Source organism: Rhea pennata, chromosome 5, assembly GCF_028389875.1.
Source record: "Rhea pennata isolate bPtePen1 chromosome 5, bPtePen1.pri, whole genome shotgun sequence".
Lineage (NCBI taxonomy): Eukaryota > Metazoa > Chordata > Aves > Rheiformes > Rheidae > Rhea > Rhea pennata.
This window is the reverse complement of record NC_084667.1, coordinates 3314243-3340317: the sequence shown is the minus strand read 5'-3', so window position 1 is coordinate 3340317 and position 26075 is coordinate 3314243. Positions and strand designations below refer to the sequence as shown.

Sequence of the window (26075 nt, the reverse complement as noted above, 5' to 3'; positions counted from 1 at the left end):
CTAGACTCTTCTTCCTGCCACAAGCTCTTGACAAAATACAGTTGACACAAAAAGAAATAATTTTGCCCTGACTGAAATCTAAGTGTGCATCACATGATCCAAAAAGTATGATTCCATGCAGATAATACTAATATCCCCCAAAGAACAGCACACTAACACCTTTTATCCTTAAATTAGTTTATCTTCTGAGCAAACTTTCATCAACACACACATTACACTGAAAAACTGTTTTACAAGAATAGTTAATTTTATTAGATCAGGTTAATACAGTAGCTCAACTCAAATTAATGAAGAGCTCAGGTACCTCCACGAACAGAGAATAGAAAATCATGAACTGAAACTTTTTTTTGAAGAACATTCTTACTGGGCAACATCACTCAAGAGACTAACTGCTTGGCTATATTCAGGACTGCAGTAAATGTAGTAGTTTTATCAATTGGGTTAACACTTACCAAGTACAGGGTTATACAAGCTGGTCTCCTTACAGATGTTTGGAAAAATAGAAGGCAAGTAATATTTCTTAAAGTTCGAGAACAAAAATGAAAATCCCTTTTCCTGGTTTTCCTTGTTCTTCCATTCTAAACTCTTAACCTACCAAAAACAAACAAACAAAAATTGTGTAAATTGATTTTACTATAACATCTAGAAGTGGAAGAGAAAAATAAATGATGAAATTGCTTCATTATATTACTACTTTGGAACTAGAACAAATGCATTTTAATAAACACTTTAGCAGAGGTGGAACAGAAACTAGCTGGGAAACATTCAATGAAATGCAAAGACTTTTCCTCCTTCAAAGCCTTGCTTCAAAATAAACTTGAGTACACAAAATACTGAAACCAATAGAACTAAATATGCTTTTATGGCCATCTTGTCAAGTCAGAAGTAAACATGAAGTGATTGATTGGATTTAATAAAACTGTTTCCAAAATGCTTTGTAAGAAAGAACAATTCCCCTTGCTTCTCTGAAAACTTATTTCAAGTAACAATATCCATAGACTCATTACACTAGGTAACCGGATTCATCTGCATAGTGGGCAATATGAAAGAAAAATCTGTCGTCAATCACAAGCAGCAGAAGACAACTTTAAAGGTGTTAAACAAATTCATTGATCACAGGTGCTGCTAATCCTTCCTTGTTATGAAGTATTTTCCTACTGAAAAGCATGGTAAGTGCTCCTTAATAAGCCCAATATCAAGTTTCCACCCTTGTTCTGCAAAATTCATCTGCCTGTGGGGTTGGCTAGTTTGTGAAACTGACCACTCAAGATAAAAAACCCTGCTTTCCTGAAAATTCCTGTTCTGTTCTTTATGGCAAAGTCCACAGTTCTATCACAACATTTTCAGACCAATGGACCCTTAGAATGAAAAGGGGCACCAACCTTAACCTCAGAAGATTCATTTTTACATTTTTGAATACATATAGAATCTCTCTTCAAATTTTAATGCCCCAAAATTATATCAAAAGAAGCGAATAGAATGGATGCCTAATACATAGTATTTAATGACCTACAGTTCTTTCAGCAGAACTTAATATCAAAGAACTGACTATTCTGTTTGAAATTACCCATGCTCCTGAAGAGACTTTAACTGAGATCTTCTACTACCTAGAGAATAAATTCTATGACACTTGTCTGAATCACTTATCTGAATTTAAATGTAGTAATACCCATTTACTAGGGAAAGCTGTTATCTTCGAGAACGTAAGATGCTTCGGTTTTTTTGAAGATAACAGTCATCACTAAGCTTACCCTACAGATCACAAGTATGATAACCTCTCTTCAAACCAGGAAGTGCTGAAAGTAACAAAATGAGCTTGCAATCATATTCTGCAACTTTGGAATAAGGCAGATAAACCAAATCATTTCATGGTCTCCTTTTATGAAGGACATATTCGTGCCACTGTCCAGCCACTTTAGCACAACCTGCAAATGCATGCAGAAGAACTTAAGGACAAATGACTGAATGGGTTCTGCTGGACAAACTTGACCCAGAAGGCAGCGTCATGGAACACCTATAGCATGTCATGCGTCTAAGCATTTTGCTTGATGCATGACAGCAGAGCAGGCTTAGAAGCAGCATGTGCTAATTAGACAGCAAACAATACAATATAAGATGTAATAATTTAGCCACATGGCTTTTGATAGGTCCTCTTGTCATTTCCTGTCCTAAACATTTGAAGTATTGACGGAAATCACGGAAATGTAAAAACGCAAGGGGAAGGACACAGTACAGGATAAGTAAAATCTAATGTGCTCTCAGTGGCCCAGATATTCAGGTCTTCATTTTCTGTGGACTGTTTAACTCCCATAATCTGCATTTTAAGTATTTTTGGCTCTGCAGAATTTATTACCTGCTGTTCATGTAGCACTGCAAAAAAAACAGTATAATCCCAGCAGTTCAGCTACCTTCAAACAATGCCTGAGTCTTATAAGCCTCGTCAGATCTGAAGTATTGCAAGTATATACCGTGCTTCCTATTGCTTCTGTTTTGAGAGGGCTCACTTGCTCAGGTGTAGCAATAATCCCAAACTGTTTCTGCATAGTGTACTATATTCTGTCTGAATTTATAAGCCTCCCAGAATCAAAATCTCTGGAATTACCGGGAAGATACCTACAGAAGTCATGGCATCAGCCCTGCACAATCTAGATAGTAAAAATCTTGTTGATTAAGAAAAGTCTTGCTAGAAAGCCATCATTTCTGTATTGTTCTTTCAGCACACCCTGGAGTACCTCTACTAATCAGGACCTTCAGTAGCCCAAGGTATGTCCTTGCCTTCTCTCAAAGAATGAAGGGGCTCTATGATTAAACTTTGTAATCCTAAAAACATAGTTAGAGGTAAAACATAACTCTAAGCACAGACACATTGGCCATCCTAGTCTTACAAACTGTTGGGTCTGACATCCTATTTCTATATGGTTTTGCCAACTAGCCAAATATAAGGGAAAAGGGCAGCAAGTGTTTCACTGGACTTATTAAAAAGTCTGTATCACACAGATTCATTGCCTTCAATTAGAAGTTTCCTCAGACTGAAAAGTAGAGTCCCTGACCACCAAGAAACCCCCACAATAAAGAAGGGATACTTGATCCTTCCACAGGTTAAGGACATGGTAGTGTGGGTGGGAGAAATGTCAGCATGTCTGGCAGTGAACACAACAGGTTTTAATATATGCTTCCAGTGCTAGTAGTAAGTTATTCTCCTTTAACAGACAAAAGAATGTTAGTTGTTCTCTACTTTTTTTTTTGCTTGTAACCCATAGCACATACCTGAATTACTATATATTTCAAAAGTGCTTCTAAAAAGTAGCTTGTTAAATCCTCTTGTCCTTTGTCTCCTGATTGTGGAGGAACAAGTGGCGTGATTTCCTCTATAGTCACTTGGGCTGTTGAAAAACAAACAACCACCACAATTACATTAATACTGTTTCTTTCAAGTATCTCCCAGATTATAGCACTGGACACTTACTTGGGTAAGCAGAGACAATTAAAGGCAAAACAAACACAGATTCCTGAAAATTAGGAAATTTTTAGCTAATAAGATACCACAGAAGTAATTTCTTACATATGAAAGAATACAAAGAGTAACTAAGTTCTCTCAACAAGCCTTGGGAATCTACCTGCCAAGACCCAATATTTATAAAGGGTGTTAGCCATTTCTTTTGAACTTTAGGCAGTGTCACATTCATGTTTCACAAATGCCAGACAAACCTTTATTTATATCCTTCACCCTTTTCTTCATTTAGCAGTTGACCAATTACAATTCAATAAAGTTTTTAGCTCTATACTTCGCTTCCACACTGAAGCCAGTTAGTATTTTTTTTCTTCTCATTTCTGCAGTTCGGTTTGCATTTCACTCTTCGCACTTTGTAATTCTGTGCTGCCTAAATCCTCTTCTAGATTTGTTACTCCTTTCCTGCTGTAGAGAGATATATGAGGACTCCAAACAGAATCCTATACTTACTGCTGCATTTTACAGATAAGCAATCAGCTGAAACGCCAAGAAATTCATCAATAGCTCCATAATCTCCCAGGGAACCAACTTATGTTATCTTTGTTATTTCAACTTGCCTTGCCTGTCCTGAAAATTGATACATGTAAAGAACATAGTAATGTTACTAAATTACTTACTTTCTTGAACATTAAGTGGAGGGTTAATGAGATTATCTAGTGTTCGGGGGCCACATTCAGACTGTGGTGATGAAAATCCAGGAATTAAGCAAGAAAACATCCATAATTGTTCTTTTCTGCAGTTATTTTGAAGTGCTTGCAGCCACAAGAGAAAGAGACGCACACCTTCTCGACGTATCTTAGAAAAGAAAGCACAACAAGTTAACCTGGCCCATAACTTACAAAAATATTTCTACTCGCCTTGGTGGGAGGAGGAAAAGGTGGCAAGAAGTAGAAATGATGAGAACACATGGACAGTATGACCACCAGAAATCAGAAAAGTCAAGCTACTGCATCTGCTACTCCTGCTGAAATGCAAGGACAACCCTGACATCTTCACACTCATGTTTGCCCTACACAATCTCTTTCACAGGTCATTCCCTAATAGAAGGGGAAGAAAATCAGCATGTTGTCTAGTCACTTGCTTAGCTACAGCAGAGTAAGATGCCCTCTGCATCTTTCATGAAGTCCAAAGAACATCATAAGATTGCTAAATGACTCTGTCAGTTATAATAATAGACAGTTTTCTGCAACAGCAGGACTCCTTTTCTCTTTTTCTATTCTTTCTTCATCTCCCTTCTCAAGGAAGGCAAAACGGCCCTAGTGCAGTCCTCTCCTGGCTCTCTCACTGGACTGCTTCAGTACTAGCAAAGTCTGTAGGTGTTGCATAAAGAACTTACTCGCAACACAACCAAGAGTACTTGGGTAGTGCCTTTTGTTCCAAGATCAACTGTTCTCACACTACTCACCAACAGGTAGTGGTTTCTGCCCTGGATAATTTTCCACTTCCAAGACAATCCAAGTCCCCAGCCCACACAGTTTCCACGCCCCAACAATAAATAGTTAAGGTTCATTACTGCTTTAAAACAAAATCCTTCAACCACTTGTGCACATTCTTAATTTTAGCACTCTGAATAATTGTATTACTACTGTGAGTAGCTTTACTGAAGTAAAGCTAACAATTAAGATCATGATCTGGTTCTGACTCCTGTACTTTCACAATAAAAATACACCTTGATGTTCCTTTTTCTTTCTTCCTAACATTTTTACATATTTTAGGCAAAATTAAGCAGCATGCAACTTTTCCCTATACCTTTAATGAATTTCCAGTGTGAAGAAGCTTCTTTAAAATCAACCCTGAAAAGAAAACAAAAGTAACTGGTTTTTGTTTTTTTCTTTATTAGGTAAAATGTCAGAGTTCTCGGTCAGACTTGATAATATCTTTTAAACAAGTCCTTGGCAATCTCTAGTTTACTCTTGGTGAACTTGATATCCTCAGGCAACTCTCAATGCCAGAAGAAACAGAAAAAAAAATAAGGTCACCTTTCACAGCTTCCTTGTAACCTACAACATCTTTTCCCAAGGACATTTTGGAAGGGGTGAGTGTGTGTGCACGTGCGTGAGTATAAAGTAAACGATTAATGCCTTTAATATCAATGTTCTCCTTTTGCAAACACAGACCTCCCAGTGTTCTACTTCCAGATTCCCAGTTTTTAGTCTATCTAGAAAAAGCATCCCATACTATTCAACTAGTTATTTTGTTAACTTGCAAGCCCTTTTCCCCTGTTATGCCAGTTAAGGAAATGAGAGGTACAAACCTAGTGCTCCAAATGAAAATAAGATAAGGGGAAAAAAAAAAAAAAAAGGAGAGAGAGAGAGAGAGAGAAGAGAATATCAACTTACCAATACTATGAAATTGCCACCTCTGATGAATCCTTTCTGGAAGAAGCTGCAAAATTTTCTACAAAAAAACAGAACCCAGGGATCTGTGCTGCAAATATCACACTCAGAAAGCTAAACAGCACTCTCACAAAGCCCACAGATCAGGTAATTGAAGAGTTAATCAAACAACTTCCACACTGGTTTCCTTGGAAACATTATCATCTTTTCAAGATAATCCCACTCCTAAAGCTAAGAAGCCCAAAGGCTCTAACAGACTGTCTGGAGAGTCCTGCATCAGAGGTTTAAAATGTTACTGCAGTACTGCATTTTATCTGGCTCCACTGCCTCTCTGCTGGATATTACTGCTTACTGCAGAGCGGGTGGAATGAGACGAATATCCATCTCAGTTGCTCTGGTTCACAAAAGATTGTATGAGGTCAATTCCACTTTTATAGTGGCTTATGAAGCTAGGATACTCAGCTGTGACCTTGCAACTGTGGTATGGGCAAACATTTACTTTAGCCTTCTCAAAGCAGGGGTAATGAGCTACAGCAAAGCCATAAAGAAAAGAGCTGGCACAATAATGGTCCGTACTCAGATTTGTCAAAAATCTTTCAGATCATAAGGAACATAGCACATTTAGTGGTGAAAGCCGTTATATATATACATGTTGAGGTGCTACATAGCAGGGTTTTTTTAAGCTATTCTAGTCACATTATATGCTATAGTCATTATTTTTAAACAGCAAATTGTAAACAGCTTAATTTGCCAAATGAATTACCTTCCCTGTCCCTCTAGAAGCTTGTGCAATTGCTTCCAAAGCACAGGTCAACTAGTATCACTTTATGTAAAAAGCAGTGAACAAATCAATCTCTCCAGATTCACTCCCCTTGTAACAGCTAACCCTACAGTACGTTACATCAGTGCCTTACTCAAGAGGTCCCCAGTTTGTATTCAACTGTGTGATAAGCATTCAGCAACTTTTAAAGAATATTTAAAACTGGGGAGTGCAGAAGTATGAATCTGCATATTTTAACATTCAAATTCAACAACTGCACAGGTTAAAAAAAAGCTGTCTTGCACACAGACAGAACTCTGTACCCATTTCAATTCGGGGTGCGAGAGCTCCCGAAACGCAATCCTGGTTCCACAGCTAGAAACCTCCATCACATAGGAAACAGTTGACGTTCTAAGCTACCACTAAACTATCTCCTCTGCTCAGAAATGGTCTGATCTAATTCAATTAGTTTCTAACTCACCTCAACTAAGTCAAAGTTAACTTTTGATAAGGATAATGCTATTTTCAATTAACAGATCTTTATTAAAACAGTAAAAAAGATACAAAAACTAGTTCTTCAGCAGGATTTTGACTATTATGAGAAAATCAGGGATAACATGCAATCAAAAATAATAATTGGAGATTACTTTTGTAAAAATTTCAAAGTGCACAATTCAGGGGGAAAATAACAAAAACAAAAGAAAATCCTTATGATCCATCTCTAGGAGCAGGAAAAAAAAATTTCCAGTTAAGCTATCTTTCTGCAAAAGTATAAGTTCTTTCTTCTTCTTCTCATATAAAACACATATTCAACTCTACGCGAAAGAAATGAATGAATTTATACGTAAAGCATATTTCTATGCAACTTTAGGATAGTTGTTCTATTACTATTAAATAAACCCTTAAATTCAAAGTTGTTCTATTACTATTAAATAAACCCTTAAATTCAAAGTTAAAAATTCATACTGCAATATTCAAGTTACCTTACCTCAAAAATAAAAAGAATAGAATCCAATTCTTCCCTCTGAGACTTGTGACCTAGATGTAAGTAAAAATAAATAGAAGATACATTTTCATTACCAAAACAGAATTTAAAACATCACTGACAAAGATCCCTGGATGTGTACTATGTGCACTTCTACAACCATAAGAGTGATTTTATGCTCACTTTTCAAAGAAAAGGATATATTTTCTAGTTACACAAACTGGAAAAGTTGTAAACCGCAACTGTTTCTATTATAGAATCAATAGCTGGCAAAGATTACGTTATACAGTACCTTGCAAAGCAAAACTTGCAATAATTCTGCAGAACACAAAAAGCCTAACTTAAGAATCCTCATTTTGCTAAAGAGCAAAAATAACCAGCAGAGAATAGACTGTCCCTGCTCATCCCCTCAGCACACATTTCTAATTGCTTTGCCTTTATTTGCACTGTTGCCACTTACGCATATCCTGCACACCTAAAGATGTCATTTCTGATCACAGAATCAGAATGCTTACGCGTTAACACGTAAGCACAAGGACTGGGGGGAGAAGGAGAGGGAAAGAGCGTTATATTTAAAATACTTACCTTTTTGTTTAAGACCTACTTCAATAGTCACAAAGTTTTCAAAGAACACATAATATATATGTGAGAAATGTAGGTCGAAAAACTGTTTGAGATCTATTGATTCTGCATTTTCTGAAAAACAGAATAGAATATTATTTTTCTTTCAATTATGTGGTCATCCACAGTTTGTATACCATTATCCAGCAGTAAAGAGATGTTTAAAAATAAATACATAGAAAGTTCATGAAGTTCTTTACCAATAAAAATGATTTCTTCTTTTAAACTAAAGCTAATGAAATTAAATACAGCAGGCCAGGTAAAGTACTTAAGACAGGAAAGAGCATCTTTCATGCTCACAGCATGACAGTAACGCCTACAAACGCCAGTCACAAACCAGAGTTCCACCAGGACCGCCACTTACAAATCAAAGTTGTTTTATTTGATAACTGACTATAAATAAAGCTATTTCTAGTCTCTGCCCCCAAACTCTACGACAAAAGACTATCACTTTGCCCAGCAGTAATTACTAGCCACAGCTAAACTTACTCAAGACGGCAGAGAGAAGGATGCTAAGAAAGCATCACCTCTGCTCCTTAGAGGAAAAGGTTGGGGTGGAGAAACAAGCATTCCTCTTCCCTCTTAGCTCCAAACAGGCACTTTCCCTCCCAGTCTGGACCGGTCCCCTGTATTCCTTTCATTGGGTCATCTCAGGAGATCAGAGGCTGGGACCTCTGGGATAGCCTGAGGTAAAACAGTGTAGGCACAGAAAGGGTGTGCTTTCTTGTGGACCCCAAGAAGGCTCCTTTTTCACACTCCTAGATGGGGTGTGTATAGAATTAGAAAGAGTAGCTGGACCAAAAAATAGAGAAGCACAACGAAATTCAGAAAGAGTACTTTAAAAGCCTTAAAAAAAAAAAAAAAGTGGAAAAAAAAAAGGCAAGGTAACCCAACATGTAGTCAGGTGCTTTGCACCCATCACCGTTAAGCTTTATTAGCTCTGCACACTGAGGCATCTTTCACTATGGATGCATCTTCCGTAATTCTCCACTTGATCATAACTTTTAAATCTTTTCTTGAATGACATATCTGTATCATCTCACATGACAACATGTACAAATAGTAAAATAAAAAGCAACAATCAATTGAAAGAATGGCCAAAAAAGCATGGTGAACTTACAATTTATTTTTATTATGCAGTTCTACTGTATTGACATTTGAATTTTATCACAAGTCTTGCATAGAAGCATTTATAATACACATTCAATTTCTGCAGTATCACAGATTTCTGGCTCTATCTTCTGTTATCAAGAGTGTCGTGGAGCGAGAGTGCTCTTGAGTAAAACAGTGCTATACTTTTCAGAGACGACTACACTGCTTACAGATCAAGAACCGAATTGTGTACTTTAGAGTATGACACATCAAAGAAAGAAAACCCCAAACCAATTCTGCTTTAAGCAAACCAGACTCTGATTTGCAGGAGGTCAAGGCAGGTACACAAGAACTGTCACTACCGCATAGACCCAGCCTTTATAGGCACCTCGAGGGCAGAACTCTGTCTGAATTCCAGACTGGGGAACACGAGAATATTGCAGGAAGCAAACTGATAGATTTGGGGATAGGAGTGTTGAAGGAAGAAAGAAAGAAAGAAATGATTGAGAGCTTCAGGAGAAAGGAAGGTGGCAGAGGGTAGTCTTTCACTCCATATATGCAATCGCTGTATGGCAATTGCACCAAAAAAAAGCAGTAGAATTACTGATTATTGCATGAAGGAGTGGAAGAATCTAGTTCCAAACACCAAGGGAAATAGCAGCAGTTAAACAACTTCCCTGCTAATCAGCACACCAGAACGATGCATTTTATGTGCCTGTTAAGTGTTTCATTTCAATGCTGAAAAAAGCATTTTTTCTTTTGCCAGAGATAGAGAAACTAAACTCTAAGGCAGGCAAACAAAAAAAAGCCCTTAAAGAAAATGACTCAAACTTAACACAATATTTTTAATTTTTGGAGATACTGCTCCTCGATTCTTCAGAAAACAAACTAAACCCCTAAATAATCAACCGAGTAGCTAATTTTCATTTGCACCACATAATTATTGTAGTGGCATTTGCATATGTATGACTGGCACTATAGTAAAGCAGCCTCATGGTCTTCAGCTTTTCTGCAATCCTGTTCTGGAAGGAATTTCAGAGAACTTCCAAGAAACAAATTATTCTGGAGGCCTGTAGTGGGTTTTGGGTTATTTTAAGTACAACGTGGTGTCAACCACCTCAGAAAGGGCAACGTGCCTCCGAGAAGCACTGGCACAACTGCACTGTCACCGTTACCTTCTGATTACACCAGAAGCTAGAGCTGCATTCTGAAGGGATGCTGAGAAGAATAGGCTGCAAGTTAAATAAATATACGTATTATATAATATGCATATATATATATACACACATAAAAACTTAAGTTACTGAACTTTCCTAGTAAATTCACTTTCCCATGATTTCTACCCAGGATCATAACCGCTAGCATGGAACGAGCAAGATCCTGGAATCCAAAGCAAACAGTTAACGACCACTGGAATCTCGCAGAGTTAGTTTGCTTCCCTCTGAAGTGGCAGAAAACAGACCATTTTATTTAATGAGAATTTCATCCTCTCGTTACTTTTCAAAGTAATTTTTTCAGGTATTTCTGCTATTGCTTAAAGATGGCTTTTCATCTCAGTTGCGTATTTGGAAGACTGTTTGCCACCTAGAGTAAAGGTTCTGCCCATCGCTAAGGGCACTTCTAGTGATTCACGAGGATGCCGGTTTGCAAATCTGGAACCTTGTGTTGGTCAAGGAAATCTGGATCGTGTTATTCATTCCCGACCAACAGCCACAGAAAGGAGGAGCAAGGGGCGTGTGGGAAGGGAGCAGACGTAGTACAGCACAACAGTAATGTAGACCTTAAAAGATTTTGACCTGGGTACCATCTTCTCTGACCACCCGTATATATTGTCCAGTTTCATAGCTACCCCTATACTGAACTGTATGGAGGCATTCATGATGAGACTGCTGCTCTCTTTGATCGAAAGCTTCACTGTTAAAATGCATCACTTATGCATCATTTGAATTTCTTTAACTAGCTTCCGGCTACATGCTGCTGTTACGTCTTCATTAACTCAGGATCTGGTATTTTTTCCTAATGAAAGGATTTTTAATACATGTCAGTTCACCTCAATTTTTTTGGTTAACTAAAAAATACAGCTCTTGAGTTCTCTCATCTTAAAGCATTTTCTTCAAGCCTAAATCATTTTTTTTTCTTTTTATGTTCTCCCAATTTCTCAAAATCCTTTTTTAAAATTCAGGCCCCAGAAATATCATGAATGCTGTCTACAGGGGTTAAAAAGCACTTCCCCCACAGGATTATATTCGTCCTTTTCACACAACCTTGAACTGGGAATTTACAGGAAGTTACTTGTCTGTTTTAAGTACTTAAAAAGTCTTACTGCCTCTTTAAGGGCGGAGAAGCAGTCTTGTTTTTGGATGCAGTGGGATTACATAGAAACAGGCTTTCCTCCTTAGCTTACACCAAAAAAACAAAACAAAAGAACTTTTTCTTCCCTCTTCATGCAACTAACACAGGCTAAAGTATTCCTTGTGTTCTTGGAAACCCATGCTCAAACAGAGAGGAAAAGAAAAGGCTCAGAAATAGATCTGGCATAATTTAAACAGTTAGAAAAGTTTCCCAGAACAGAGGAAGGAAAAAAGGGCCAATACACAACATGTATTACTATATCTGAACAAAGCTTGCAAAGTACAAAAATAGCTCTAAAACACTAAAGTTCAGATTTCCAGTATCATTTACAAAACCTGTTTGGCAAGAAAATGCAGCTTACTACGTTTGACAATACATACATGTTTCAAACATGCATTTTTGATTGCTCGGTTTTCCTTACTAATTTTCTGCAAGTGAAAAAACAGCAAAAGTCCCAGCTCTGCTTAATTGTGTTCTGTAGTGCCTTCTTTAAAAAAAGGAGGAAGTTGCCCATAAATACAAAGAGACACTACACAGCTTCTCTGTCCTTTTCTCCTTCCATAAAACTTATCTGAAATGCCTTTTGTTTTTTCTAGGTCCACAACTAAGAAGGTAAGTTAGCTTTTCTTTTTTTCTTTTTTTTTTCTTTTTTCTTTTTTAATTATAGAAGTTCTATTCAGCTTCTGGATTTCATTTCTATTTTGATGAGTGAAACGTAACTAAAAACTAGTTTGATTATCTAAGCTATTTGTATGAACCTCATTACAACAGTATTCAACTACCAGATAAACCGGAGATCATTTTCTCCTAAACTACTGATACTTGGAAGTTCTGTTATTCCCCCTCTCACAGCCCGGACCCTAGCACTGAAGGACTAAGGAAAAAAGTAACCTTTCCTAGTAACTGCTATGTTTTCAGGTGATTACTTTTAGAAACCTACCTTCCTACATTTTCAAGTTTACAATTCTTTTAAAAGTTACTTGCTCAAAACTCTTTGAAGGCTTACATCCTTTTCAAGTTCTTCAAAAAATACTCAAAACTTAAGTGCCTACAAGGGCCGATCATTTCGGTCCTAAGTCTCTTCCCAAAGGACATGGCAGAATTCTCTGGTAAAACAGAGAGTAAATCCATACGTACCAAGCAGTTTACTATGGTTCAGTTATCAGCCCATCCTTTCTTAACTAAGAATAATTTCCATCCACGCAAGTCATTCAGTGTTTTAATAATACCACCCTTTAATGCTACATATTAGAAAAGTACCACCTCAGTTTAAAACAGTGATCTCAAGTTGGATGTAAGATATTGAATAGAAGCAATACAGACTTTTACTTTATATTTAAGCTTGCAAGTGATCATTGCGTAAAAATCTGCAACACTTACAAGTCCACACATATAATCCTGACCCTGTGCATGAGGAAGAGCTCAGTGAGCTCTGATTTGCAACATATACTATCTTCCTTCCCTGTTTATTCCATTTTCTATACATTACACTATAAATGATGATAAGCTAACTCCTCAGTATCAATTACATATATGGGCTGATTTAGTAAGGGAAATATTTCTATACTATTTAGATGATCACCTGCCAGATGAAGTTAACACACAAGTAAAATGGCAACTTTCATTTTTCTACCTTGTGGAGTTAAGAGTAACTGCAGCTTTTCAGCAAAACAGTACAGAAAGTCAGTTATGTATGGACAGTCTCTCAGATATAAAGACATATTTAGAAAGAGTAAGTAGAAAATGTTCAGAATCTACTGGATGTTCTGGCACAGTTGACAGGCTGATACCATGAAAAAGGCCTGATAACAAGCCACATTGCCTAAAAATACTGTGCTGCAAATGCAAACCTATTAAGCAAGCCTTATTTTTCCTTTTGCTTCAGATCACTATCAACTATTTAACCTATAAAATTCAAATTTAGGGGGTGGGCAAGAAAAAAGGGGAAAAAAATATGATTTTGTCAAAGAAATAACATACCTTGAGGGTTTGGGTACCAAAAATACTTCAAGAAATCTTTTAATGGACTTAAATGTTGGATCAGACAAGTCTGAATTCCTGTGACCAGCAACTTTTAGAGACAAACTTATGAAAAAAAATCATGAATGAGTAAGCATTTTAACAGCACTAACGATCATCTACACAGAAGTAGTTACCAAATTTCAACACCAATGCTGCAAAGAAATGAGCAAAGGCAGCTGGCAGCTTGCCAAACTAATCATTTCATTTCAGGTTGCATACAGACTCCAGAAGAGTTACGACACTAGTAAACCCTTTAAATAAAAACCTCACACGTGTTCCAGAACTCAACCTTTTACTTAAGCCAGTTCAAACACTGCCATACTATAGTTCCTTTTCTTTCTCAGCTGCCACAAGCCAAAGCTGCAGAGACCACCCCTTTGCAGCCAAGCAGCGGAGCAGCGTGTAGTTGGAGGCTTTGATCTAATCCAAGCCCTTACCCTAGGCCAGCAGTACTGGCTGTTGCTGGTGTTTTTAAGTCAAGTGCAACTTAGCCAAAGAGTTTAATCAAGACTGATACTAGACCAAGGTGGATTTCTTAAACTGGACTCAACCTGTGGCAAATGCAGGAATTACACCAGTGATACACGCAGAGCCGTTTGCACTACCAGGAAAGGTGGGGGAGATGCAAAACAAAAACAACCACACAACTCTTGCCAAAAATAATGCTGCTTGCACATCCGGAAGAGTTATCTTTATAGAGAATTCCTGGCAGCTAGCTGTCACCCCCCTTTCACCTTTACTACTAGAATATTATTTTCATTTATTACAGTACCAGTGAAACTATGATGAACTATGTTCAAGGGCAACACCAGTGAACGCCAGCAAGCTGAAGCATTACGGCTGACTGCCAGTCAAATAGATTTCTTAAATTAAAACTCTTTTCAGACAAACGTAGTCTATGTTTAAGCATTTGATTAATATTAAACATCAGTGGGTGTCCGAAACAGAACGCTTCATTCTGTACAACATAGCTTGACTTTGCCCTTCCAGCGATTACTTACATACGATCCCAAGCATCAACCAACCACTGAGAATTAAAACAAAACAAAAACAACAACGTACTTCAGACATTCTGTTCTCTTAGCACTACATTTTACAAGCATTCTCCATGGTACCAGAAATACAAGTAACGTAGTTCTGAGCTACAAGATGCAAATAAAAATAAACGCTTAGAAATTTTTTTTCTTTACGGTGGATTGAGAGAGGCCTGTGACTCCTAACCTACAAAAAGGAACAAGCTATTACAAGTTCAGCCTTAAAACTAAATCTTAAGACAAAATTACTCATTCAATTTTGCTTGTACATGGTAAGACTACACAGAAACCCTTAAAGACTTATATGACTTCTAGCTTTTTTTTTTAATATATACATTTACAAATTCTGATTGAAAATATAAATTCAGCAGGTAGCAGCAACATATCTGATATCAAACCTAAAACAGCAGAACAAGTCAACATTGTTACGGTATGACCCTAGGAAAATGGTCTGACACCCAGCTGCCTCAGCTTAGTTATCTGAAAAGATCTCAAACCATTGTTTCAACAAAAGAACAAATTAAGCATCACTTGATGCTTGAAGAATTACCAGAATTAACTTTTTAAAAACTGTAACTTTAGAATCTTATAACTTTATTGCATTATTGTTATTGTTCACGTGCATATACACGTAACAGAAAGACCTTTTTGATCCAGAAGCCTGATTAAATTCTGCAACACTGATCATAAAAACAACACAGTGTTTTTCCATGCTCTTTCTCCTGAACAATCCATAAATAAATAAACAAACAAAAATTAAAAAAAAAAAAATCACAGCTACTACTACTCTAGGGATTGCTAATAAGTTTATTTTCTGGAAAATTGTAGACTTCATTCTGAAGGCAAGACCTAATTCCACGAGGCGCCCTACGGGCCTCCACCTCCACCTCCTGGGAGGCCTCAGTGATCACCCATGCATGAACCGTAGCTGTCAGCAGCCTTTCGCTTCCACCAGGACTGAGCCACCTCCACGCAGAGCGCAAGAGAACCCCACACCACATTCCTGCTCAAGGATGATGTGCTCTAACCACCAAAAGTAACCGACAGTAGATAAAACTGTTACAGCTTTTACAGCATATAAAAACAAAAGAAAAATTTGACAAAAATCACATGCTGACAAAGACAGCATCAGAAAACTGTATGAAACTTGAAGTAGCTGCCATAACTAAAAAAGGATGGAAAAGCTTTCTTCCACACAGGAATAAACCAATGATACACCTTAACAGAGTCAATTTTCTTAAAGCTGATAATACCAGCTGTTTCAAAAAAATAAAATAAAATAAAAAAATACTGCAGTACAAAACCACCAAAAGGTAGATTATCCTTATTCACAAACTGTTATGGCCCAAGAGACTTCAACCTCTTTCCAATTCTTCTTAGTATTTGTCACAACTTTTACAGTACTACTCGGCAGTCTTCTCCTAGACGGTTTTGATTTGCTATAAGAAGTTATGCTAGTGACTTGCATAAATTAGTCATATATTACATTTACTTTAACAAATCATCAATTCTAAATTAGTCACCTGAATTTCACTCAATTTTCTTTGGTTTCTAAATTACAAGAAAGGCCAAATACTAGACAGGATAGTGGACTGAAGTGGTAAGCAGCAGGTGTGTACAGAGTTTCAAAAAAAAAGAATACAAAGGCATTTCTCCTTGTATGCCAATAATTGAAAGTCTAGTCTGTGGCTCACAAGCTTCCCAAGCCAAAACTCTTTCTGCACCATGAGTTTAGTACCCCTTAATAGACTTTACTTCCTAATCTTCTTCATGCATGCTTACATATTTTTCACCATGTACCCCTACTGAAAGCAGTTCTAAAGCTTTCAATTTCTTTTCAGACTGAAGCTATATTCCCATCACAGTCCTTCCCATCTTAAGTCTCTGAACCCAAAGCTGAAAACAGTGATAGGACTACTAAAATTTCAATAACATTTCATGATAATGGTGCACCACTGATTTATGAAGACAGGGTATTTTCTACATTCCTTTTGCATTTGGACAAATTTGCATTGACTGAAGCTGCTTACTAAGCATACATTTGAACTGAGCTATCACCAATGAAAAGGTATTTTTCCAAGAACGACACAACTCACTGCATACTATATTATTTTGTAAAAGACATTTAAGTACATCCATCTAATGGGCACTACTTTTCACTTGTCAAAATTCAATGTCACCTGTCTCTCTACTATCCATTCACCTAGCTTCATCAAGTTCTCTGAAATTACTCAGTCTCTTTGGTCCTGACTAACAACAGTATTATGCTCTCTCATTACTCCCCAACTTAAGTATGTTTAGATGATGTCTGTCTTGAAACTGCCTTGTAAGATCCAAGTATCAATCTTTCATCATAATGAAATTTGAAAATTCTCCTCTTTGGCTAACAGACAACAAGCAGTCTTACAATTCATGAGCACTCTCTCTCTTTTCAAGACTACTTCACTATTTTAGTAATGTCTTTCCAGAGCATAAGAATCTTGGATACCTCAGTAACAGGAAGATGAACCAGTACTTACTCTCCTTCCCCATAATCCTAATTAAAAGTAATAATCATGAATCCATGAACATGCTACGGTTTATCATCACCATGCTAAAGACTAAAAAGAACATCAACAAAAATTTTTTTTTTACTCCTGTTCAATATACCATGCAGGTCTAATGAAACGTTCTCAAGCTTATGAACAGAAGAAACTTATTCCTACTTCTTGAATGTGAAGCAGCAGAGAATTCTTTTTTTTGTGGTCTTCTGCATTCCAGTGTGCAAAGACTGGCGAGACAAGCCAGTCTTCATTCACAAAGACGTAGAATACAGCTCAACAGACATGTTTTTCCCTCTAGACAGGCTGCTAGCAATAGCCAGCTTGGCTTCCCCAGGGCAAATGGAAACATGACATTATTATTATGCTGTGGGAGAGTTGACACAGGGTCATAATAAAATAAATAAAATAAATAAAAAATGGGAAGATGTAGCACTTTATTGCTTAAGCTGCAGGACAGTGTCTGCATGCAAAGTCATCTCAGGCAGCAATCTACCCAATACAGGCACATTTTTTTTTAGTTTGGTCCTGCAGACTAGTTCAATAAACAGCTGGAGAAGAAAGGGCATACAGATGATGCTTTGAAAGGCAGTTTATGCAGTAGCAAAATTTAAGGAGTAAGGCAAAGAGATGAGCACAGCAGAAGACAGACTCCAAATCCACAATGTATTTCTTTTGAATTAAAGCAGGGGTAAGTGCAGAAGTACCCAGGAAAAAAACAAAAATAATCAAAAAAATCTTGGTTTTGTACCTTGTGGACCTAAGATACATCTGCACAACAACAAAATCTGATACAGAAGAGCAGTGTTGTACCTCGGGAACTTGCCCTGCTTGCACAGTCATACACTGGACTGTATTCTCCCAAACTTGAAGAAAGTGTATGCGGGAGCTGTGCTTCTGCAGCTGAGATATACGCATGTGCGAAGGAAAGAGGAATGAATGTCACAGGAAAACATGCCCCAGCAGATTTAGGCTGTCCTACAGTCAGTAAGCAGAAACCTTAGATTAGATAACAACCTTTTGCCTGATATAGAGCTCATAGCTCAATAAAGCACCTGAGTATTAACAAAGCTGAAGTAAATCTTGCAAATAAAAGGCTGTAACACCAAACCCAGAATAGAACAGACTAAAACCAATACGGTGTTTTGCAGACCAAAGCAAAACTAGAGATATAGAATACACTTTAGCCAGCAAACCTAAATTTGGAATTATACTCAGAATAAGTTTTACAAAGAAACAAAGTTTCTTCAACTGATGAAGTAGCTAAAAATAAATAAAAATCAACATAAGCCACAACAGGCCACATACAGGTAGTTAAGAAGAGTTCTATGATTCCAAGGGAGGCAAGAGGATTCATTTGACTACTAAAGTTTCTGGAATTTTAACTATAAAACAGTACTCTTAATTTTTACAATATAATAATTATTCATGCTTTTGAAACAATATCATGCAGCAACAGATGCTGCCATGTGTGAACAGCTGTTCCTTTAACCACAAGTGTAAGAGAAAAGGAGCAACAACCACCTTCTTTAAAAGGAAAGAATCTAGCTTTAGTCCACAGGCAATCTACTTAAACATCCCCAGATTTCGGGCAGGAGTCAACGCCCTGCTCTAAATCCGGAGCGTGGTTGCCCTTGACCCAGCCCTGCTCCTGTATTGACAAACTGTCAGAAGCAACACACACGCTTACAGGATTTAAGGGCCCAAAACACACTCCAAAGCGAACTTTTTTCAAGGACAACTATGACAAGGAGTTTGGCTTTCACAGGTATGTCCAGGTCACAAGTATCTTCCACTAGTTAACTCTATTTTCTCATTAATTACTACATGCCACCACAACGTAAAACTCACTGGTCAGGCTGAACAGATGCCCCCAAATAATACGCCAGTGCTCGAAGCGCTTGTGCTCCCTCTTGGACCAACTCCCCAGGCAACAGCGGCGGCCCCTGCCCTGGAGACCTCCACGAACACGGTTAGTCCCGCAGCTGCTTACAGAAAATGGAGTCGGCAGCCGCAGCCACCACCCGTGCGCACCGGCATCCAACCGCAGCACCTCGGCAGCGCCCGGGCCGCCGCAGGGAGTGTTTGGGGGGGGCCCGACACGCACCAGCTTCTCGCCCCGACGGCGCTGCGCCCTCGACCCGCGCCGCCGGCTCCGCCCGCCGCCCCCCGCCTCACCGATGAGGACGCGCAGGTGCTTGAGGCGGGTGAGCGGGTCCTTGCGGGTGTCCAGCACCTTCTGCGTGGATTTCCGCACGTCCCCGTGCGGCTTCTTGGAGAACATCGCGCCGGGCCCGGGCCCGGCCCCGACGGCCGCGCTCCAGAGGCGGGCAGCAGCCTCCGGATCCGCCCGGCCCGCGGCCCCTACATAGCCCGCGGCGGCGGCGGCAGCGCCGCCTCCGACTGCGATGCGGCGGGGGCGGAGGGACGCGGCGCGGAGCCAACTCCCCGCGGGCCGCGCCGCGCCGCGCCGGGTAGGGCCGGGCCGGGCCGCGCCGGACCGGGCCTGCACCCCCCTGCCCCCCGCCTCCGCTCCTCCCGCTGCTTCACGACAGCCGTCAGGTGCGACCCCAGGCGTCTCTATGGCAACCGCGCTGCGACGTCACTGCCCGCGCTTCCGAGCGCGCCTCGTGGGCGGCGCGGGGGGGCGGAGCGAGCCCGGGCCCGGGCCCGATCCGGATCCGGATCCGGGTCCCGCTCCCGGGCCCGGCCGGCAGCCCGAAGCCGCAGCGGCGCCGCTCGGCAGCGTTCGCCGGCCCGGGCCCCGCGTTCCTCCGCTGGGGGCTCGCGACGTCGCTTCCCCCCGGGGGGTGTTGAGAGTCCGGCCGCGGTGTTCGCTTGGCATCAAGGAACCCGAGTTCCGTGGGGTCGGCCACCAGCCCCGTCGCGGTTACTACAAGACCTAAAGATAAAGTTACATTTCAGCTAGCAGTACAGTAATGCATTTTACCACAGCACAGCACGTTTTGTAAGATTTGCCAGCTACAACTATTCTTACATTGATTTTTAAGTGCTTTGTTTTCTGAATTTCATGAATTCTAAGAACACTTTGTATTTTGACAACCTTTTAATAAATGTCTTTGGGGACTTTGGTTGCTTTTAAAAATAGTTTTAGGTCTTTAACTCAATGCAGAGCTTAAAAATGCTAAATAAATGGAGTAAGATGTCACCGAAATACTAAATGAAAGGAGGAGTGGTGTTAACCGAGTTAATAATGACTTTCAGAGAGAACCTCCTTGTTCAGAGCGTACCTGGCAGGAAGGGAATGTTCTGTACATAGTTAAAACTAAGACTATAATCTTGCAGAGGCTTGACTTTGAAGCGTGTGACTTCAATGACTTTGATCATGCATGGAAGACAAGGTTAGAAAATACCAGGATTAGTCAGGGAAGGGTTAGGTTCTGCCACATTCCAGTTGCATATTACTGTATCCAAATCTTTGCACTTCCATTTTAAAGAAAGGACTTTACAAATACTTTTGTCCAGCCATGAGGGGACCTCCATAGGTAAGTTCAAGTCAAGTTTTTAAGAACTAGTGTACAAAAACAAGTGTTGCAGAACTGCAGTCTCAGCTCTCTCTACAGATCCCTCGTGGGCAGTCAAGGTAGTGAGAGCAATCTGGTCACATTCATACCATCAATTACCTTTTCACAATTCATCTAACATTTATGATTTCCCAAGAAGCGTCAGCTATTGCCAAGTATTTCAAAAAACAAAAAGTATTTTTGGATAAAAAAAGCAGAAACACTGTATTCTAACTTGGTCCAACAGTCCACATTTCTCAAAAGAAGGAATATATTTCGGATTCTTCAGTAATTCAGATTTCCAGAAACTCTGCTTTACTAATATTTATACCACATGATCAAAAGTGAGTTAAAATTATTCTGAATTTCACCAAGTACTTCCCTTTTATTGAGGTGGCTGGCATGAACTCTTAAACATGACCTCTCAGACTTATATCATATTGAAGAGCTGTTTGCCCACAGGATCCTTCAAGAAAAAAAAAAAAACAACTTACAAGAAGAAAAATAGAGCATTCCACTGCTTCCAAATCTCTATTTAGCTCACACTTGACCCCTTTGAGACTTCTGTCAAAATACTTCTTTTTCTGCTTTTTTATACTATCTTCCAAAGCTTCCCTCCCCTGGGAGTTGGTTTGCTTTTGAGGGGGAGGACTCTCTAAGTAGCACCCTGTGCCTCAGGTTTGTGTGTTGTAACCCTGTGAGCATACAGCTTTGTGTTACAACGCTACTGTTTATGAACCATCCTGAGTAACAAATTTTCAGCTAACTTAATTGGCAACTGTTTAATTAGAGATAGAGACCACAAACATATATAATTAAGGTTTGAATAGCCAAAACCATACCATGTGAAGAGTTCGGTACTCTAATGCACCATACTGATACTACAGATGCTGCCCACTTGGACCTTAGCAGAGTCAAAAATCAGGATCTTGTAAGATGTTTCCAGTATAAGAGTAGTGGTACTGCTAACTATTCCTTCTATAGAATCCTGTTCACCTGCCAAAAACACAAATTCCCATTTCCATTTGCATGATCCTGTATCTTGTAGATGAACCTGACATTTGCATGTGTCTGTAATTGATGGAGGGTAAGAGCTCTTCATGAGCTTTTGTTCCCCAAGCAACCAATTCTTGCTTTATTGCTTCATTCGTTAACCAGCATATCAGCATTAACACTTTTGTGTCAGGGTTTGGTATGAAGTCAGAATACTGCAGTCTTTCCAACCACCAAAAATCCCAAACTTGAATGACTTTTTCCAGGAGCTGTGGTGTTAATGAAGGCAGATTTCGTATGAATTTGTATTCTAGTCACTGAATGGTTCGAGTCACTACCTTCCACATCTATAAACCTTCTTTTGCATAGTTCTCCCCTAGCTATTTGAGATAGGCAAGATGCCTGACTGCAGCTGTGTCTTAGCTACTCGTAAGAGCTAAAAATCAGCAAGAAGATGACTGTTGCCTCTTGGAAGGGTAAAAGCAAGATTCTAGCCACGTTTCCCTCTGTGGGACCATAACAGGGGCTCTCACCCTGAACGTGGTTTCACAAAACACTCAGAAACTTGGTCTCTGTGACAATTCTGCTCTCATGTCAAATTTGGCCACTAATAGCTTCCCAAATAGCAGGGGAAGAGACCAACTGAAAGAAGCTTAAGCTTATTACTTAAGCTCTGCTTTCTCAGTATGCTAAGGCTATGTCAACCTCGCTCAAAGTAGCACAAGGTCTACCATGGTCTATCACGACCAGAAACTGTCATACACGTGAAGGCTATTTTTTATCAGATGTAACCATTACTAATGCCTGTACAGCAGTGCCAGAGAACTTACTTTGGCTATGCTAAGTCACCTTCACCTTATAATGTTTGCTTTCTTATGTAAGCACTAGCACCCATATCTGATACGAAAGAGGTTTTGAAACATGAACATACTGATAAAATGGCAGTTACAACCATTTTTTTTCCAACTGAAAATACTCGATCATGTTCTCTCAACCACTGAGATGTTCTCTTTTTCTTTCCCAACTTATCATTATTGCAAAACTATTTCATAAACTTGCAAATAAGCTTCTAGAAAAGCCCTGCAGAAACTCTGCATGTCTGCCAGCCCTTGAGAGAGGACCGGTTATGTATATATTATTTCCCTTCCATCAGTGGGAATATTTTGGCTCCCTCTCTCCTACTACCTCACTGGCAGAAGTAAAAGGGAACTTTTAGAAATAACTCATATCTCTTTGGGTTTATTTTCATTAGTAGTTCTAAGCTTACTTTAGATCATTTGTAACCAGTAGCAGAATATCTTGCCTAGATAATATATGAGATAAGGGAAGAACATGATCCAATAGCCTTCCAACACAGCTATTTACTTGCAGAGAGTACTGTTGACCTTGTCCTGCTGGGAAAATACTCTTCTCCTTCTTCTTGTGACCCATCTCCTAATACTGCACATTGAAATTAAGTGCGAGGAATCAGATTTAATTTGCTGGAGCATCCAGTGCATCATTTGAGGTAATTATTCAAAGTGGCCCAATTCAGTTTCCAGGGGTTCACAAACAACCCTGTACTACCACTTCTTTCTTAACCAACCTAGGTGAGGCCCAAGGACTGCCTAAAACCTCATGTATAACTTCCAAATAAATTTCTCTCTCAGGCTTCTTCTTTTATCATTAATGAGATATACTGTGTCCTGCCCTCTTTGTCTTGTCTCCCCTCCCCTTGTGATGCCTAGTGCAAAATAAACTATGTCTTTGAACTGGGAGAACAACTTCTAACCAGAAGATATTTCAAACTCATTAAAATGTATTGCACTACACTGGATCAAATCCAAAAGAAACTCTTCTGTCTCTGGTCCTCCTTGAGGGCTTCGTCTACACCTGTGTTTACTGAATCACATTCTGCATCACTGGCTTCTTTCTATACAATCCTTTCCTTGTCAGAAACATTCAGCAAATTAACAGAGATTTTCTTCCATTTTCAAATGTGGAAAAACGAGGACTTTCTTGAAACCTGGTCTCAAACATGTTTCAGCCATTCCCACATTTCTTTTGAAGTATAGCTATCATGGCTTCAGTCCCTGAGAGGCACAAAAATTTCAAAATGATACGTACATTTTTTTTTTCTTACCAGGCCACTTCTCTAATAAGGATTTGTAAAGCACTTAGAAATGTGTAGGATTATTCATTATGCAGTTACTCATTACAATGAAAGCTGGTAATCAGTTTGATAATCAGAAAGATAATAACAGCTTTCTAGATTCTGGAGTGATAATATGTATTTCCAGTCACTATCTCCATTCAGTAAATTAGGTGTAAAATTACAGAGTCTCTACTTCCTAGTTTTTTTTGAACATGTCTGGTCTAATAGCTACCATGTTGTGCCAGGTTCCACTTTTCTGTGTGTTTCACAGATGCTGTTCAATAGCCAGATTCCTATTATTGGTTTAAATGCCCAGATTAAGAGCTGTGAAGCTGATGCTTGCATTTCCAAGCTCTTCTTCTTCATATGTGTGAGCTCCCATCTTCAATCATCCCTGTCTCTCCCAAACTGGGAAAGGAGATTTCACCATCTGTCATGGTCTGTGCTGGCCAACATGTTATTTATAACCATTCTTTTTGTGTCCAAATTTTTTCCAATACCAGCTTTTAACAGAATTGCTACTCTCAAATTTTGCATTACTGCCAACTGTCCCTGCTGATGGACTGTATCTCTTTCTGGTTGTTCAAAAATATCACATACCAGATGCTTATCCCGTTTCATCACACACTTTAAACACAGAGCTGACAAAGATCATGAAGATTTTCTTCTTAATGGCTATTTTACTCTGGTGAAGGGGAAAACTCATGGTACACAGAAAGTTCATCACTTTGCAGACCTCCAATGCTTCTTTTTATTGATCTTGACATGCTCTTAAACCTATAGATTGGTCCTCTGGCAGCTGACTGAGACATCCTTGCCAGTATCTTCTCACAGTAAAAACACAAGTCTTTGCAAGTCTTCTAACAAGCCAGCTAGTTTCTTCCTTACTCTTTCCTTCTAGCACAGATCTGGACCCTATACAGCTACGATAACTGCTGCCACTTTGTATATTAAGGGCTTGTAGATGATCTGGTTAAGTCAGTTTATTTCTGGGAATAACTTGTCCTGTGCCATCAACACTGGGCCACTGTATGTAGCTGCTGAAGATACCTATTCTCTCTTTTTTTTTCTTTCAGTAATCCATTTGACAGTAAGATTAACTTCAATCAGTACAATTTTTCCTTTCACACCCTCTCCGCCCTCAAGACAGTAAGTATTTGTATCTATAGCTTGGAAATTTCTTTCCTGTCCCAAAAGACACAAACAGAATAAAAGAAACACATACAAATCTAATCTTACTAAAATGCTTTTTCTGGCTCAATTCCCCATCCTGGTTGCTGATTTCCACTGTGGCATGGGAACTTTAATTTCCTTCTGGGGCTTATTTTTAGCTCCTTCAGACCTAGTTCCAACTCTTCAGTTAGGAAGTTACAAACAGGCCAAAGGTTTCCTGATTTCCTGCCATTCCTGTTTCCAGTCAGTTCTTCTGGTCCATCCGGATCATTTGATTTCTGACCTTTTTCTCTTGCCAAGTCCAGAATGGGAATTTTGGACTTGGGCCTTTCAGATATATTTTGTTTCTAGTTTGTTTTTATCCTCAATAAATTCCTCAGTTCCCTAGGGATCCCTTAAGTGAAACTTCAGGTCCAGCTTGTGAAATGCATCAGTTTCCTCCAGGGAGATCTCCAGCTCATGTTTCAGGCCTTCTCTTCAACATTTTAATTTCTGATACCACTGCTAACACTTTCCTCACAGTAGTTCAAAGGAACAGCAGCTTACTATGCATTTCCTTAATAACCACTTCTAATTTTTAAAACTACATGTCTGGTGGTGGCACTGCCCCTGGCTGAGGCCCACCTGGCTGTGCCTCTGCCATTGCAGGAGCAAGACAGGCCCCGGGGGCAGGTGCGAGGGGAAGGCCTGATGGGGCCCTTGGGGCGTGAAAGCGGAGGCATGAGGTAGGAATGTGCCTCTTCAGCGATTAAAGGTGCCTAGTATTACAGATCTAAGAGAATATTAATTTCTGTGTACGCTGGGTGCTTTTAAAAGTTATAGGTGTTTGATACCTGTAAAATTATAAGAGTCATTATTGATTAAGTCAAGGTGTGGGGAAGCATAACAAGTTCTCCTTGGCCCCCAGTTAGCTAAAACGCCAGGGAAAACCAGAACAATGCTGGCACGGGTTGAAAAGGAAGGGATTGAGTTTGAATACTGAAAGATAGGAGGTGGCT

The 26075-nt window shown here is 39.3% G+C and overlaps 1 protein-coding gene across 10 annotated transcripts in view; it reads right to left on the bottom strand.

Moving 5' to 3' along the window:
* RALGAPA1 (Ral GTPase activating protein catalytic subunit alpha 1) overlaps positions 1 to 19624 on the bottom strand; it is a 130400-nt gene extending 110776 nt beyond the window's left edge. For 9 of the 10 annotated variants that reach the window (XM_062577979.1, XM_062577982.1, XM_062577984.1 and 6 more), the window contains exons 1-8: positions 19432 to 19624; positions 8178 to 8288; positions 7596 to 7645; positions 5851 to 5908; positions 5261 to 5304; positions 4129 to 4306; positions 3268 to 3383; positions 453 to 591 (exon numbers count right to left, since the gene is read on the bottom strand). In XM_062577979.1, coding sequence (XP_062433963.1) covers positions 453 to 591; positions 3268 to 3383; positions 4129 to 4306; positions 5261 to 5304; positions 5851 to 5908; positions 7596 to 7645; positions 8178 to 8288; positions 19432 to 19537 — 802 coding nt within the window. In that variant the 5' untranslated portion in view covers positions 19538 to 19624. The remainder of the gene's footprint in view (positions 1 to 452; positions 592 to 3267; positions 3384 to 4128; positions 4307 to 5260; positions 5305 to 5850; positions 5909 to 7595; positions 7646 to 8177; positions 8289 to 19431) is intronic. The other variant, XM_062577980.1, reaches the window with a different exon arrangement.
* Positions 19625 to 26075: the final 6451 nt, after the last annotated feature.